General features: G+C 44.8%; 1 protein-coding gene across 2 annotated transcripts; it reads right to left on the reverse strand.

Moving 5' to 3' along the window:
• Window positions 1-348: 348 nt before the first annotated feature.
• On the reverse strand, window positions 349-10608 carry LOC143484433 (polymeric immunoglobulin receptor-like). 2 transcript variants are annotated; one of them, XM_076983150.1, is made up of 6 exons: window positions 9901-10608; window positions 9395-9712; window positions 8435-8780; window positions 2050-2154; window positions 1562-1590; window positions 349-1453 (listed from the first exon to the last, which is right to left on the reverse strand). In XM_076983150.1, the coding sequence occupies exons 1-5, from the start codon at window positions 9938-9940 to the stop codon at window positions 1566-1568; spliced, it is 834 nt and encodes a 277-aa protein (XP_076839265.1). In that variant the 5' UTR covers window positions 9941-10608; the 3' UTR covers window positions 349-1453; window positions 1562-1565. The 2 variants fall into 2 exon arrangements, with proteins under 2 accessions (XP_076839265.1, XP_076839257.1); XM_076983142.1 differs by having other exon boundaries at window positions 352-1453; window positions 8439-8780.
• Window positions 10609-16268: the final 5660 nt, after the last annotated feature.

Below are 16268 nucleotides of genomic sequence, written 5' to 3' on the forward strand. Positions count from 1 at the left end.
ATTTCTGTCTGTTACACATCCCTGGGTTTGAGAAAAACACTATATAAATGTCCCTAATGGTTATAATAATATCTGGATACGGTTCAGTCTCCTCATCAGGGTTTCATAACACTTGTACTGTGGTATCATTGACACCCACAGTGACCTCATTTCCTGTGGTTGTGTTGAATGAGAACCTACAGACACCTAAACATCACAGATATGTGGAGTTTTAGAGAGGCATTTCCATTTGGTTTAGTTACTGAGGCTCATGTTAGCATTTTTAAAGATTTATTAACATAACAGTCCGCTCTGTATTAAAATTCTATAATAATTCCACAAAACAACATTCAGTCTGAACACTCATGTTTTTTAATGTGTATCGACAAATTGCACCCTGTTTAAAGAGTAGAGTATTTCTTTATAACATTTCCACTAGATGGCACTGTTGTCTTTGTTTAGCACAAGGAGACAAGGATTAGTCAGCACCAGTGTATGTTCCCCTACCTCAAGTACTCCTCTGTGCTCCATCACTCGCTGAGCTCCATCACTCGCTGTGCTCCAATTCTGTTTCAGTATTAGCTGCTACTCTTTGCTCCACTGAACACATTAACATTATTAATGGAAACGATTATACGCCTTAAATCTCAGTCATCCTGTGGGGGATTCTGGATCTGGGATCTAAACGAATCTTCACACACATGCTAATTCAATGATGAGTCACAGATGGATCCTGTTGAGTAGTATGAGTCAATGTTGCTATGCCTGCTTAGAATAGAATGCTTACTTCCTCCACATTTAAGATCAGCTGACTCTGTGGATACATTTAAAAAACAGCTAAAGACTTTCCTTTTTACGCAGGCGTTTAGTTAGTGGTGGAGGTTGCAGCCGTTGACCTTGTGCACTGTATTTTATTTCTGTTTTATAGTGTGTGTTTTTGATTTATTTAATTTTATTTTCCGTTGTAAAGCACTTTGTGGCTTGTGCCTGTGAAAAGTGCTATATAAATGAATTTTACTTACTTACTTGGTCATTACCCTGTGTGTTTATACTTGTTCTGTACAACATCATGCAGACTTTTTTGATTACTTTAAATACAGAAGCCACATTAATAAATAGTAGGCTGCACAGCTGAAATTTAATTCCCTTGTAATTAAGTACACAAGTGAACAGGTATGCAGGAAGACAGGTACAAAGATCAACAGGTACACCGGTCAACCGTGATGTAAATGTCTGTCACCTCTGAAGCTTGAACTAAAAGAGTCACTTTCTGTAGACAGTGTGCAGAATAAGTTATTTATATGGTGTGATGCACATTTCCAGATGTGGTTAATCTCTGCATTATTCTCTGGGCTCAGATGTGCTTACACTGGTTGATTGTGGGATTGAAGTTCTCATAGACGGACTCTGGTTGTTTATTTTCTGTTTGTTGTGAAACAGACAAAGTTGAAACATTTACATACTCTTCAATTGTCTGAAAGGAAGAAAAAAAAGTTTAATTAAAAAGATTTAGATATGTTAGTCCAGTGAATGACTGGACCAAGTCATGTGATCATATTTTGTCATGTGACTAAGTACCCACCTCTCTAGAGTGTGTCATTGTCTCTGTGCCTGAAGAGAGGGGAGAGCAACAGAGAACAAGTAGATATAGTGTAGTTGTAATGTTGAGAGAGTATTAACACACTGAGTATTAGCACCCTGAGTATTAACACAGGTAGGTGGTCTATATTTGTAGTGGATACTATAAGCATTAATTAAAGGATGTGCATATTTTACTGCTAATCAAATAAACAATGCTCTTCAAGATGCATATATGTGCAAGATGAACACAAACAACTCTTCAGCACAACCATGATAAGAGTTCACAAAGAGATATAAACCACTGATGAGCTTCATGAACTGAAAGGTCAGGCCACATGTTACAAGGCATGATAACATTTGTACAGTTCTAGAACATTCTAGAACATTGAATTCCATAAAGCATTTTAACTGCTCCCCACAGCCAGTAACTGTTTGTGTGTGACTGAGTGTAACTGAGCATATTTGTTTGCATTATGAAGTGTGTGTTACCTTTTCTCTTCAATTTGCAGTAGACCGCAGTAATAACAGCAGTAGTAACCAGTACTAAACTGGCAGCAATAGAGGAGTACAACACCATTCCAGGAAATGCTGTAGCTATAACGAATCACACACACACACACACACACACACACACACACACACACACACACACACACACACACAACTGTAAAAATAATGTGATAATGATGAAACCTAATAATGTTGGTGTTACACTGTGGTGTGTGTAAGGAAAGAGGGATTTCACCTGGTGGAGACAACTTGACCAAAATTTAGAGATGCGTAAATGTAATGACCTCTGTGAAGCTGCATTTATAGTATTAGATTTACAGTAAAACTCAATTTCATTGCCTGCAATTGTACTGTGAAGTGACAAACTCTAATCTGTCTCTTTTATAATAGATTATTATTTGCAAAACTTTATAAACAGAATATTTAGGTTCTGTAACCGGCTCCTCCTCAGACACTAAGTTTACACTGAACATTGACTGCCATGTGTCATAGTTAACCCCGCCCCCACCTGTCAATCATGGATGTTTTGTTTATTTAGCCATGTCATTCGTAGTCCCTCCTCATGGTCTATAATCCTGGCCCCCTTGTCATTGGTTTTAGGTGTTTCTTGTTCTGTCTGGTGTATTTAAACCCCGTGTTGTGTCTAGTCTGTGATGATCATTGTTTTCTATTGACCCCCCCCCCCCCCTCCCCCTTTAGTGTTGTGCATTGTTATATGTAGTCAGTGTCTTGTTATGGATTGTGCTTTTGTGTCTAAGTAATGTCTAATTGTCTTGGCTATGTTTCATATTTGGACTTCCTCTCTGATTTGATCTCTGCTTATTGATGATGACTGTTTGGTCGTTGGCCTGTGTGTTTATATCCCTGTGTCTGACTGTTTGGTCATTAGCCTGTGTGTTTTATATCCCTGTGTCTGACTGTTTGGTGGTTAACCTGTGTGTTTCTATCCCTGTGTCTGACTGTGTCTGACTGTCTGGTCTGTGTATCTCTTGTGTCTGTTTGTGCAGATTTGCTAGTTTGTCACTGATCCCATTTTGTAGTGACTTGGACATTTTCAACATTTTATTAGATGCAGCACAATATAACTAAAAAAAAAGATGCCTCAATTGTCAAATTTGATCAAGCCAGTCCAAAGATATTCACATTTAAATAGGCCCTGTTTTTTTTTTGCAATTAACCTAAAACGAAAAGAAATCTTGTGATCAAGAAATGCGCGCTAATTTTATCATGTGGCTAGTTCGTGCCCGCCGTTATCACGGTTCATCGGACCAACACGTTGTCTTGGGACCCTTAAAAAACTACCTTAAACTGTACAGACTGGGATAAAACTTAAGGAAACAATAAAGAAGAATATAATGTAACGGTCCACTTATCTATTAATATCTTTTGAACAGTCCCACGATGTTTTTGAACGGTCCAAACGTGAAGTTAAATTTCAAGCAGGCTCAAAAAGAAACAGAATCGCAAAATGCGAATTCTTCTAACGGGATGAGAGAAAGCGGATATTCAATTATGTCGTATTACCAAAACTCTGGGAAGAACCTCCTACAAACTGATGAAAACAGCGATTTATTTACAGCGCGCTTGCGATCACTGATTTCGCTTAGACAGTGCGACCGGAGAAAAATGGCCGCGGCTCAATCATTATCATGCACTGTAAAAAATCTTTGTTTGCATATGTTCTGTGAATATAAAAATTTATGTGGGCAAAGCATGAAACATAAAAATAATTACTCCAAAAACAAAAAACGAGTTGTGCCATCAGCTGCTGCATTTTTACCATTCAACTTAATATTTTGTGTTCAGTGAATGAGCATTATGGTTCTCAGTCAACATGTCAAGTCCAAATTAAAAATCTGTGTTGGGCGAGCAATAGTGGTAGTGGTGAAACTAATGCGCATGCTCAAGAGAGACGATTTTCTTGGCGCCTTCTGCACCAAAACTAAAATGAAGACCCATCGTTTCACCATTTATCTAGAGGACTTCAAACGTGTGAAGTTAATGTGGATCTTTACTAAGCTAACACAGCTAACTTGGTGGTGTTTGTTGAGTTTGAATTTTGAACTAGGTCGTATTTTAACATATTTTCCAAACGTATAGTTATCAAAACTAGAGCTAAGCCAACAAGTTGTTTTTCAGTGTTTAACTTTGCTATGAGTTTAGTAATGTTAGTGTTAATACTGTTGTGGTTGGCAAGAACAAGCTACCGATTAACGGTTAATTAACCGTCACGCGTTAACTGTCCATTTGGAATTTAACTAACCTCACGTCGGCAAACTGTTAGCATGTGGACTAACGTTAGCTACCTAGCTAGCTAGAACTGCGTAGTAATTAAGCATTTGCTGAAGCCCAATCGATTTCTAATTAAGTACTTTTTTAGATACTTTTTCCAACCACATACAGCTCCGCGGTCAGTTCTCCCGTTTCCCTGGATGTGTGCTGTATGCGTGTTAGTGTCCCCCCTCCCTTAGAACCAGTGTGTTTTTGCCGTTAGCGTATTGCTAATAAATTAGCATTGAGCTAACGTTGGTGTCATGGCTCATTCTTGTCCTCCTGACTCGACGACGTTTCATTTTTTATTACATTTATAAAGCAGCTGTAACGTTGGGTGCAGGAGGCAGACACCACGACGATTACGGTGCACAATCAACATTTATTGGACACAACACGAAATAGCTTGGTGCGGAGCGCAAGTAGCACACAAACACTCACGCTGACACGTAGCTTTAGACATAGACGAGCACAAGACACTGCGCGAACGCACATTAAATTGGTGAATAACACAAACCCTCGTGATCTCGAGACAAGGCACAGGTGCGACTACGAACACGCTCACGAACAACCCACACCCACGGAAGTACATACATGGGCATAACGACACGCAGACGACATAGTGGCACGCCCACAGGGAAGGGTCCGGAGCTGTGACCGTGACAGAACCCTCCACCAGGGGCTCGCTACTCCCGGAGCTTCCCGCGTAGCTGGAAAAGCCCCGAACCAATACCAACGGGCAGGTCCGGAGCCGCCGGGTTCACGAGCCTCCGAGAGCCGTCTCCCCCGATGGTGGGAACCGCCGCGAACAGCTCTAGAACACCCTCCCTGGGAAGACAGGGGAGAATACGTTAAACAATGGCACAGTCACAAACATGCACACAGGGACGCTGAACACAAAGGGCACAAACGGGAACAGTGGATTAGGGAGAAACACTGGGACTGACAAAAACACAGGTACACAAACATTCATCATCGGAGCCAAGCTCCCCGCCTTAGGCAAAGCCTGCAGCGAAGAGAAAGCTCCGGGGACTGGGGGTGCTGCAGAAGGCGGTACACCTCTCGCCTGTTCCGCCCGTTCACCGCCAGGTGCCGCACGGCTAGCGGATGCGCTGGGTGCAGCGCGACTGGCCGACCGCTTGGGGGACGCACTTCTGGTGGACGCGCGAGGTGCAGCGCGACTACTCGCCCGCTTAGGGGCAGCACGTCTGGCGGACGCGCGAGGTGCAGCGCGACTGGTCGCCCGCTTGGTGGCAGCACTATCGGTGGGCGCGCGAGGTGCAGTTCGACCTGTTTCCCGCTTGGAGGCGGTGCGACCAGCGTGTCTCGCGGCAACTGTCCTCCCTGGTCCGCGGCTACCTCCTCCGGGAGTGCCGTAGGGGCTTGCCGCCCTATAAGCCTGCTGGCGCTCCTCCACCCTCTCTGGGAACCTCCCGTAGGAAGCCCCTCCTCTGCCAGGCCAGCCTCCCCTGGTTCCGGTATCGGGGGTGGTGTCCATCGCCGGCATCACCTCCTCGGCCACGCTCCAGTCCATGGACCGTGCGGGGGTCTCACATCGGGAGTGGTCCATGGGCTCCTCCCCACAGGACTCCCCACTCTCCAACCTGGGCGGACTGTCCGGTCCGCTCCCTCCCCCTTTGTAGACTGTCGGGAGCGAACACACTGACGGAAGGCTCTCTCCCTCACTCTCGTCCTCGCTCACAAAGGACGATGAACCAACGGACGGAGGTGGGCTGGCGCTCCCTCTCTCCCCGTAGCACACCGTTGTCTCGGAGTGCAGAGACGGAGGGGGACTAACGTTCTCCCCCTCTCCGTAGTACACCGTCGAGTCGGAGCACACAGATGGGGGAGGACTGACGTTACCCTCCGCCTTCTCGGGGTGCTCGTAGGCATCGGAGCAGACCGATGGCGTGGGGCTGGTTTCCCTCTCCTCGTCCGACGTCAGGGGAGCCGCTGACGTGGGGGAAGGGCAGCTGGCCTCACCCTCACTCTCCTCTCCGGAGTCCTCACTCCCGAACTCATCCTCGGGGGGAGTGAGGGCAAAGGCACCTACCCCCACCATGAACGGTTCACTGGACTCCTCCTCTGGGAAGTCCAGGGGCGGTGCTCTCCTGTCCTCCGATCCGCTGCTGCCCACCGCTCTGGGTGGCCGCCCTAGGGACGCGGGAGGGTGCAACTCTCTCCATATGCGGACCGCGGATTGGCGGATACCGTCTGCCATCTCTTCGTCCTCCATCTCTCGAGCCGCGCACAGCAAGTACGCACACATGGGGTGCTGCTGCATGGTCTGCTCGGTGACAGGGGATTCGCGGCGCCGAACCGGGGAAGAGCCGTGGTGACGTCGGCTTCTCCTCTTCCCCTTTGGGGCACGGGTGGCGTATCCTGGCATACTTCTTATTCGGCTCGTCTTTCTGTAACGTTGGGTGCAGGAGGCAGACACCACGACGATTACGGTGCACAATCAACATTTATTGGACACAACACGAAATAGCTTGGTGCGGAGCGCAAGTAGCACACAAACACTCACGCTGACACGTAGCTTTAGACATAGACGAGCACAAGACACTGCGCAAACGCACATTAAATAGGTGAATAACACAAACCCTCATGATCTCGAGACAAGGCACAGGTGCGACTACGAACACGCTCACGAACAACCCACACCCACGGAAGTACATACATGGGCATAACGACACGCAGACGACATAGTGGCACGCCCACAGGGAAGGGTCCGGAGCTGTGACCGTGACAGCAGCTCTCATATGCCTGTTTGTTAATATTTTATGTTTACTTTTTGACATGCAAATAAAATGCACAATTACTTAATTATATTCTGTATATTTTGAATTTACTTCATAAAGCATAAAATGTATAGTTCAGACAACTTGGATACTAATGAATAATTACCTGAACTAAACAATTGTGGCTGGAACAACATAAAACATTTGGTTGGACTCACTAGGTGTATTTGGTTAATATATAACATTTTGTTGGCTCAACTTATTTTCTTTAATTAGACTGAATTCTGTAGTTGTCAGCAGAACTTAAAATTTGCCATTTGCAGAGCTTAAATTAGACCAACTAAACAAATTAGGTGCAACGGGTCACTAAGATTTTTTTAGTTGGTGAGAGAAATTTTTTTTACAGTGTGCGGGGATATCCAAGTCCCTACATTTCGTTGTTTCTGTTCTGGTTTTCTTCTTGATTCATATTGAGAAATGCACCACTTCAGGGTGGCATTGCAGGCAGACTTAGTTTAGACCTTTTTCACTCTGAATAGCTAATAACAGAATAAATTACTGATATTGTAACGTCCGGAGTAGCACGCTTTGGGGGGGGGCTTATGTAACGTCTGACTTATGTAACGTCTGACTCGGCCCTCCTCCCGTGTCGTGCTGTCATTTACTTTGCTTGTTTTTGTTTAATTGTCCATCCATTGTCGCACCATCCGCATTGGTGCAGTTAGACTGAGAGCTGTTACCAACAATAAATCAACCTCTCTCCAGCAATTGTGTCCATCTCCTAATCCGAAATCGTTACAGATATATAATAAATTATATTATTTTTGTGCCATAGTGCCATAGTTTGTCAGTTGTGATTTTTTACACCGCAATCGAAATTTGTCCTCTGCTTCTTACCCATCTGTGCAGTTAACACACACACACACACACACACACACACACACACACACACACACACACACACACCAGTGATTACTAGGGGGCTGTGGTGCACACATGTCCAGAGCGGTTGGCAGCCCTAGCCCTGGCCTCAGGTCTGGGAATCGAACCCACGAAACCTCCGGTCACAAGACCAGTTCCCTACCACCAGGCCATGACTGCCCATATAAGGACTGATTACAATAAATGACTTCTAAATGGAAATTAAATAAATAGCATGCACTTCTATTATGATGAGCAAACTCACCCCGACTTCATCAAAGCAGACTCTATTCAATGTACTAAAAGGTAATGAACTATCAAAGTTTAAATAATCTGTGTTGCTGTTGGGTCTCCTGTTAAAACCTATGCCCACTGAAAGCCACATAAAAGATATTCAAGAAAAAAAAAACACACTGACAGCAAAGATATACTCACCAGTCACGCTTAGGTAGATCTGTGTCATATAAACCATGTATCCATGATCAGATTCCAAGTCTGATTCAGCTCCACACCAGTATGTACCAGAGTCCTGCTCTGTCACATCTCTAATGGTCACAGTCAGGATCTGATTTGTTCTGTCATCATATAGAGAAATGTATCGCTCATTTATCCATCTTCCACTCTCTTTAACTGCTGCTCTATAAGCACAAATACCAGTGTCCACTCTTTTGCAGAGAAACTTGGGGTCACTCCTGTGGGATTCTGGGTAGCTGCAACTGATGTCCACACTTCCTCCTATATAGCCAGTCTCACTGATGAACCTCCCATAATAAGATTCTGTCAATCAAAACAATCATCATCATATATAAATAATCGTCAGGATTAGACATACTAATCTTTATGCTGGCAACAGGAAGGAATTTTGTTTCATAGTCATTCAGCCAACTTCACTGAACCAATCATTTCAGTTCTACTTGTGTACAAATGTCTCATCACCTTCTGTTACATTCACCTTCACTCCAGTGTAGGTGTGTAGATGATCAGACACAGCAACACCACACTGGTATGTTCCAGTGTAATATACACTCAGTTCTCTGATAAACACACTACTACTCTTCTGTTGTCATGAACTGAGAATCTGAGCTGATGACTCCAGTCAATGTTCGGGGTTTGTTATTTGATCTAAAAACACCACTGATCCTTTGCAATCTTACAGAAATATTTCAGTTTGGTTTTGTATTCATCCTCATATTTGTACTTGATGTTGACTCCTCCCCCTGCATATGCAGTCAATTATCTAGAGACCACGCCCCCCACTAAAAGCATGTTGACATCACACTGTTATAAAGAGTCTTGTATGAGAGCTTGTACTGTCACCCTCCCTGTAGTGGTAATACATGATGCTGGAAAGGGTAGTCTGATGAACAGGAGCAGTAGAGGAGAACACTCACCTGCCTTTACCTTCACTTTCACTGTTGTGTATGTGTCTGTCTGTAGATATTTATCCACTCCACACTGGTAGGTTCCAGTATCCTCCACAGTGAGGTTTCTCATCAACACCCAGAAGACTTTAGCACTGGTGTTATCATACAGAGAGAATCTGCCTTCATGCACCCATGTGTGTTTAACTCCTGTTTTAATTTGATCATCACATGATGTACCTTTACCCTTGCAGAAATATTTATTGTTTGTTTCATATCCTTCATGATATTTGCATTTGATCTTGACTCCTCCTCCTGAATATGCTGTCACCTCATTGGTGGACACTCCTGTCACAGAAACATCCGAGTGAGGTCATAATATGTTTGAGAAAGCTCAGTGGTGACTTTTGTAATCATAACTAGAACACTGCTGTGCAGGCGAATTCAGACTGTAACAACGTTCCTGTGCAAATAACACTCAGAAAGTAACTTCCTCTTATTGACCGTGTTGATGATGTAGAAGTGCTTTTCATTACCTGAGATCAGGTAGAGGGTGAAGATGATGAAGACCTTCATTCTGAGTTCAGGAGTTCAGATATCCAGACCAACTCCACTCCACTGTAAACATATGCTGTACCTCACACCACAGCTCTGTCTCTGTCTGGGCTGTTTCCTCATCTGATTATTAAAGCGCAAGTGACAATGGACTTCCCTCTTTCAAGAGTGAGAGAGAGACACCATGACAAATCAGTGGTATCCATTCCAGGAAGTGACATATAAAATGTTTATTAAAGCTTTGTAGGAAATATTTTCAAATATAGAGAAATTGTGTCCCATGTAACAAATTAACAGATTTTACATAAAGATGCATCACATAATGAATTTAGGGTTAGGTAAAAACTAGCCCATGAAACAATGACCACTTCCTTTTTTGACCTATTGAGAGAAAAAGAGAGAGAGAGAGATTGATAGATTGATTCACCACATGGCACAGTTGCAGGGTTGCCAACTCTCACGCATTGAGCGTGAGACACACGCATTTGACCATGTTCACACGCTCTGACGCCACACTTCCGATATCTCACGCCGAAAAAAAATCCAGTTTATTTACCTCTGATCCACATCTATGATTCTACGAGTTACTAGTTCGCTCTGGGGCCAACCACCGGCGATCGACAGATCGTGATATAACACTTAATTTGTGTCCATTTTACGTTCGCCCCCCCTCTCAACAACTTACGTTCGCCGCCACCCCCCCCCCCCCCCCCCCCCCGCTCAACAATTTACAATCACCACCTCCTCCAGGTTAAAATCTCACTCCAAACGAACGTCAAAAGTTGGCAACCCTGCAGTTGCTAGGACACGCCACACATCACATCGCCCGTAATTTACTGACATAAGGCACACTTCCTGTTTCCTGTTTCACCGGCGCACGCCAGCACGCTCGCACGCAAACGTGGATCCACATATTGTATTAGCATAGCTTAGCTATAGCCTAATACACTTACCATAAAACACTAAAATTCTTAATCGGTGTAATACAATTACCGGCATCTAATTATTTTATCTCGTTTCTGTTTATTTCCTCTGTTTCTGTCTCCCTCTGCTTTGTCTCCCCTGTTTTTTATGGCTACCACGGAGGAACAAGGCAGATCCAGCGTCTTCTGGAGAAGCAAGCGGAGCTCACCCAGGAGAAGACCAGGCTCGAGGCCGCCCGCGACGCTGCCTACTCGGCCGTCTCCACTCCCTCGTCACGGCGGCTCAGCGCGACCGCCATCTTGACCCGGGCACCAGGCTGGGAGCGCCAGCGAGCGCCTACTTCAGCCGGATTTCTCCTCTGCTAACCCATTCGAGGTGCTCAGCTCCGGGTCCTCCACCTCGCCCTCACCCCTGCGTCCGACACCACCCTCACCAGCGCCGAAGAAGAAAAGGGGCAGTATCCTTGTTATCGGTGACTCAATAACTAGACACGTAAAAATCAACCTGCCAGGCACAAAACAAACCCCCACTTTGTCCTGTTTTCCAGGTACTCGTGTCCTGGACGTAGCCAGGCGGCTTCCCTCGGCGCTGAAGCAGCGAGACGACTTCGGCACCGTCGTCCTTCACGTGGGGGCTGTCAACACCTTCGCCCGGCGCAGCAAGATCCTCAAGGAGCACTACCGCTCGCTTCTGGACACCGCAAGGAAGAAGACGTCGGCCAGACTCGTCGTCTCCGGGCCGCTTTCAACGTTCCTGTGAGGGTGCAAGTCATTCAGTCGTCTTTTCTGTCTCCACAGCTGGCTCCGGGACACCTGTGGCAGCGTCGTCGTGGACTACGTTGACAACTGGGAGAGTTTCCGGGAGCGTCCATCACTCTACCGCCGAGATGGACTTCACCCCAGTCGATTAGGCTCGGCAGTCCTCTCCAGGAACATCGAGAACGTGCTACGTCGGCCGGGCCTGACCAGCCACATCAAACCACGCAAATCAGCTAAGTAGAACTTACTTCTCTAATTACCAAACCATTGAGACTGTGTCTATTAGCCGTGGGAGGTATAGGAATAACAGGATGATATGTTTTAAAAATCTAATTAAAATTAAATTAAATAATCAACATGAAGCGAACAGCAATATTAAGCTAAGGCTAGGACTCCTAAACATTAGATCGCTTGCATCAAAAGCTGTGATAGTAAATGAAATAATCTCTGATAACAGACTAAATGCACTCTGTTTAACAGAGACATGGACTAGAGTAGAAGAATATGTACGTTTAATGAAGCAACTCCTCCTGGATACAGTTATGTACATCAGCCCTGTATCACACGGCATAGAGGTGGAGTAGCCACAATATATGACGCAGATATAGGTCTTACTGTAAAACCAAACACCACTAGTAACTCATTCGAGGCTTTGATAGGTGAAATAGGCAATAAAATATGAAACAAAGCTTAAATTAGTGACCATCTATCGACCGCCGGGTCCTTACTCAGAATTTCTTAAGGAATTTACTGAGTTTCTTTCGGAATTAGTCTTAACCATTGAGAGATTTGTAATTGTGGGTGATTTCAACATTCATTGTGAAAATGAAAATGAAATGAATCAGACCCACTGAAAACCATGTTCGATTCCATCCTAGACTCAGTAGGTATAGCCCAAAATGTGACAGGGCCTACTCACCGCTGTAAACACACCCTAGACTTAATACTTACTTACGGGTTAAACATAGAACATTTGGCAATCATCCCCCAAAATGATGCCATTTCAGATCAATCCCTACTGATAGCAATATGAAATAGCTTTATACGATGTACATCAGATGTGTCATACAAAAACCACACGCACTATCACATCCGACACTGCAGCAACATTTATAAACATACTGCCAGAGCTACCAAACACTATGCTACTTCAGCCGAATGAATTAGAACAGGCAACACAACAGTTTTATTCTACGAAGAAAAAAAGACATGCGCAGAATCCCTATGTGACGTCAGCGTTTTCCTAAACATGCGTTTTCCCCGTCCACACGAATACGCAGAGACCGGAGTTTTCAAAAGTCTCCACCTTGGAAGGCGTTTTCAAAAACCTCCGTTTTCGTGTGGACGGGAGGCTAAAACGGAGACAAAACCTCCGTTTTTAAAAACCTCTGGTGTCGTGTGGACGGGAGGCTACAACGGAGACAAAAACCTCCGTTTTTAAAAACCTCCGGCGTCGTGTGGACGGGGCCTTAGTCGAGATTATGCGTAAACATGACATCAGTTTCCACTCCTACGCAGATGACACTCAACTATATTTATCGGCAAAACCCGATGATTTAGGTGTAAACAGTAAAATCGAGAAGTGTGTAGAAGAGATAAAACATTGAATGGCGTATAACTTTCTAGCTCTAAATCTGGATAAAACAGAGCTAATAATAGTTGGGTCTAAGGCAGCGAGAGACAAGATAGGTAATGTAGCATTAAATCTACATTCTTTTACTATAACCCCCAGCGCAAAGGTAAAGAACTTAGGCGTCACAATAGACCCAAATCTCTTGTTCGATACACACATTAATAATATTTGTTAGGAGAGATTGTGAGATGCTGAGGAGAGCGAGATTTATTAAAGGGGATTCCATATTCGAGGTCATAGCAACAGGCAGGGGTGCCATCCAGGTTAGACAGATAGATCAGCATGATCAGATACAAAAGGAGATCTAACAGGGCAACGGGGAGAACACTAGAAGGAATGGACGATGGAACAGGAACAATATTCACAAATACAAATAGCATAAGGATTGTGGAGCACATAGAGCAAATCACAGATTGAGTAAATGAACAGAACAACCGACAACGGGCTAGGGAAACACAGGTATATAAATACACAGGACTAGACTAGACACAGGTGAAGAAAATGACGACACGGGCGTGGAAGACAGAGGGAAAGAATGGTAACAGACAAACAAGACGGGATCAATGAGCAAGGAACAACACAGACACAAGGAGCAGGGAAACCGGAGCGACAGCTAGGAGAGGGGGGCATAGCCCAACGTGACAGAACCCCCCCCCCCCCCCCCCCATCTAAGTGTGCCACTCCGGGGCACGCAAGGGCAGACAGGACAGGGGAACTGACTAGGACAAGACAGGGAACCAAGAGGTATGGCGAGGTACAGGGACGGAGGACACCGGACAGGATAACACAGGACAGACTAGAGGGACAGGACCAGTCAAAGCAGGATGTGGGAAATGAGGCTGGGCAGAGAGAGGAGGCACAGGGAACTGGCCAGGAGCAAGGCGGGGACACGGCATCACAAACACTCAAATAACACATCCTAGATCTGAATGAATGAAATATTCTCATTGAATCCTTTGTTCTGTACAAAGTTGAATGTCCAACTTTGATGTAATGTTCTTAAAACAAGTCAAAATGAGGCTCAGGAGGCTGAGGATCTTATCAGACACAGCAAACCTTCTTGCCACAGCTCGTGTTGATGTGCCATCCTGGATGAGCTGCACTACCTGAGCCTCTTGTGTAGGTTGTAGAGTCCGTCTCATGCTACCACGAGTGTGAAAGGACCACCAACATTCAAAAGTGACCAAAACATCAGCCAGAAAGCATAGGTACTGAGAAGTGGTCTGTGGTCCCCACCTGCAGAACCACTCCTTTATAGGGGGGGGGGGGGGTCTTGCTAATTGCCTCTCATTTCTACCTGTTTCTATTCCATTTGCACAACAGCAGGTGAAATTGATTCACAATCCGTGTTGCTTCTTAACTGAACAGGTTGGTTTCACAGAAGTGTGGTTGACTTGGAGTTATATTGTGTTGTTTAAGTGTTCCCTTTATTTTTTTTAAGAGTGTATATAATAATTAGAAAATTTAACAACATCAGAGAATAATAAACATCTATTGACAAATATTGATAAATATAGCTAACATAAAACGTCTCTAACTAGCGTAGGACCCGGGGAGGCAATTGTCTGAGAAAGAGGTTAGAAAGAGAGCAAGAATCCTGACAGAGGCTAACTAACGACAATGATTATTAAACCGGATTTTAGGGAGGGATAGAAGTATTTGGAGGCAAACGATTAGACCGGCAACCCCAAAACAGCATGTGAATGATGAGTGCCTTACTCTGGTGCAGGGAGGACGCGTCCTTAGCAGTGACGTCACAGTCGCAGCTGGCGGGGGAGGAGTCAAAATCTGGTTGCGCTGATTGACTTGCCAAGGATAATTCAAAGCCAAACAGAATTAAGGGATTGAGGGATTAAGGGATTAAGGGTTTAGATGAGGTCAGTCTCTCACACTCTGCAAAATCTCTGTGTGATGGTGAAGTGGCCTTGGCTATCTCCACTACACACATTATATCAACAACTTTTTAAATCTTCTTCATTCATTGTCAATGAATGAATACAGTCATGGCCAAAAGTTTTGAGAATGACACAAATATCATATTTCCACATGATCTGCTGCCCTCTGGTTTTTATGTGTTTGTCAGATGTTTTATCACATACAGAAATATAATTGCAATCATATTATGAGTAACAAAAGCTTTTATTGACAGTTAGAATGAGTTAATGCAGCAAGTCAATATTTGCAGTGTTGACCCTCCTTCAGGACCTCTGCAATTCTCCGTGGCAGGCTCTCAATCAACTTCTGGACCAAATCCTGACTGATAGCAGTCCATTCTTGTACAATCAATGCTTGCATTTTGTCAGAAGGTGTCGATTTTTGTTTGTCCACTCGTCTCTTGATGATTGACCACAAGTTCTCAATGGGATTAAGATCTGGGGAGTTTCCAGGCCATGGACCCAAAATCTCTATGTTTTGTTGCCTGAGCCATTTAGTTATCACCTTCGCTTTATGGCAAGGTGCTCCATCATGCTGGAAAGGCATTGTTGATCACCAAACTGCTCTTGGATGGTTGGGAGAAGTTGCTCTTGGAGGACATTCTGGTACCATTCTTTATTCATGGCGGTGTTTTTAGGCAAGACTGTGAGAGAGCCAATTCCCTTGGCTGAGAAGCAACCCCACACATGAATGGTTTCAGGATGCTTTACAGTTGGCATGAGACAAGACTGGTGGTAGCGCTCACCTCGTCTTCTCCGAACAAGCTGTTTTCCAGATGCCCCAAACAATCGGAAAGGGCATTCGTCAGAGAAAATTACTTTACCCCAGTCCTCAGCAGTCCACTCCCTGTACCTTTTGCAGAATATCAGTTTGTCCCTGATATTTTTTCTGGAGAGAAGTGGCTTCTTTGCTGCCCTCCTTGAGACCAGGCTTTGCTTCAAGAGTCTCTGCCTCACAGTGCGTGCAGACACCTGCCTGCTGCCATTCCTGAGCAAGCTCTGCACTGCTGGTAGCCGATCCCGCAACACTTTTAAGAGATGGTCCTGGCACTTGCTTGTCTTTCTTGGGCGCCCTGGAGCTTTTTTGGCACAATGGAACC

This window comes from Brachyhypopomus gauderio, chromosome 2, assembly GCF_052324685.1.
Source record: "Brachyhypopomus gauderio isolate BG-103 chromosome 2, BGAUD_0.2, whole genome shotgun sequence".
NCBI lineage: Eukaryota > Metazoa > Chordata > Actinopteri > Gymnotiformes > Hypopomidae > Brachyhypopomus > Brachyhypopomus gauderio.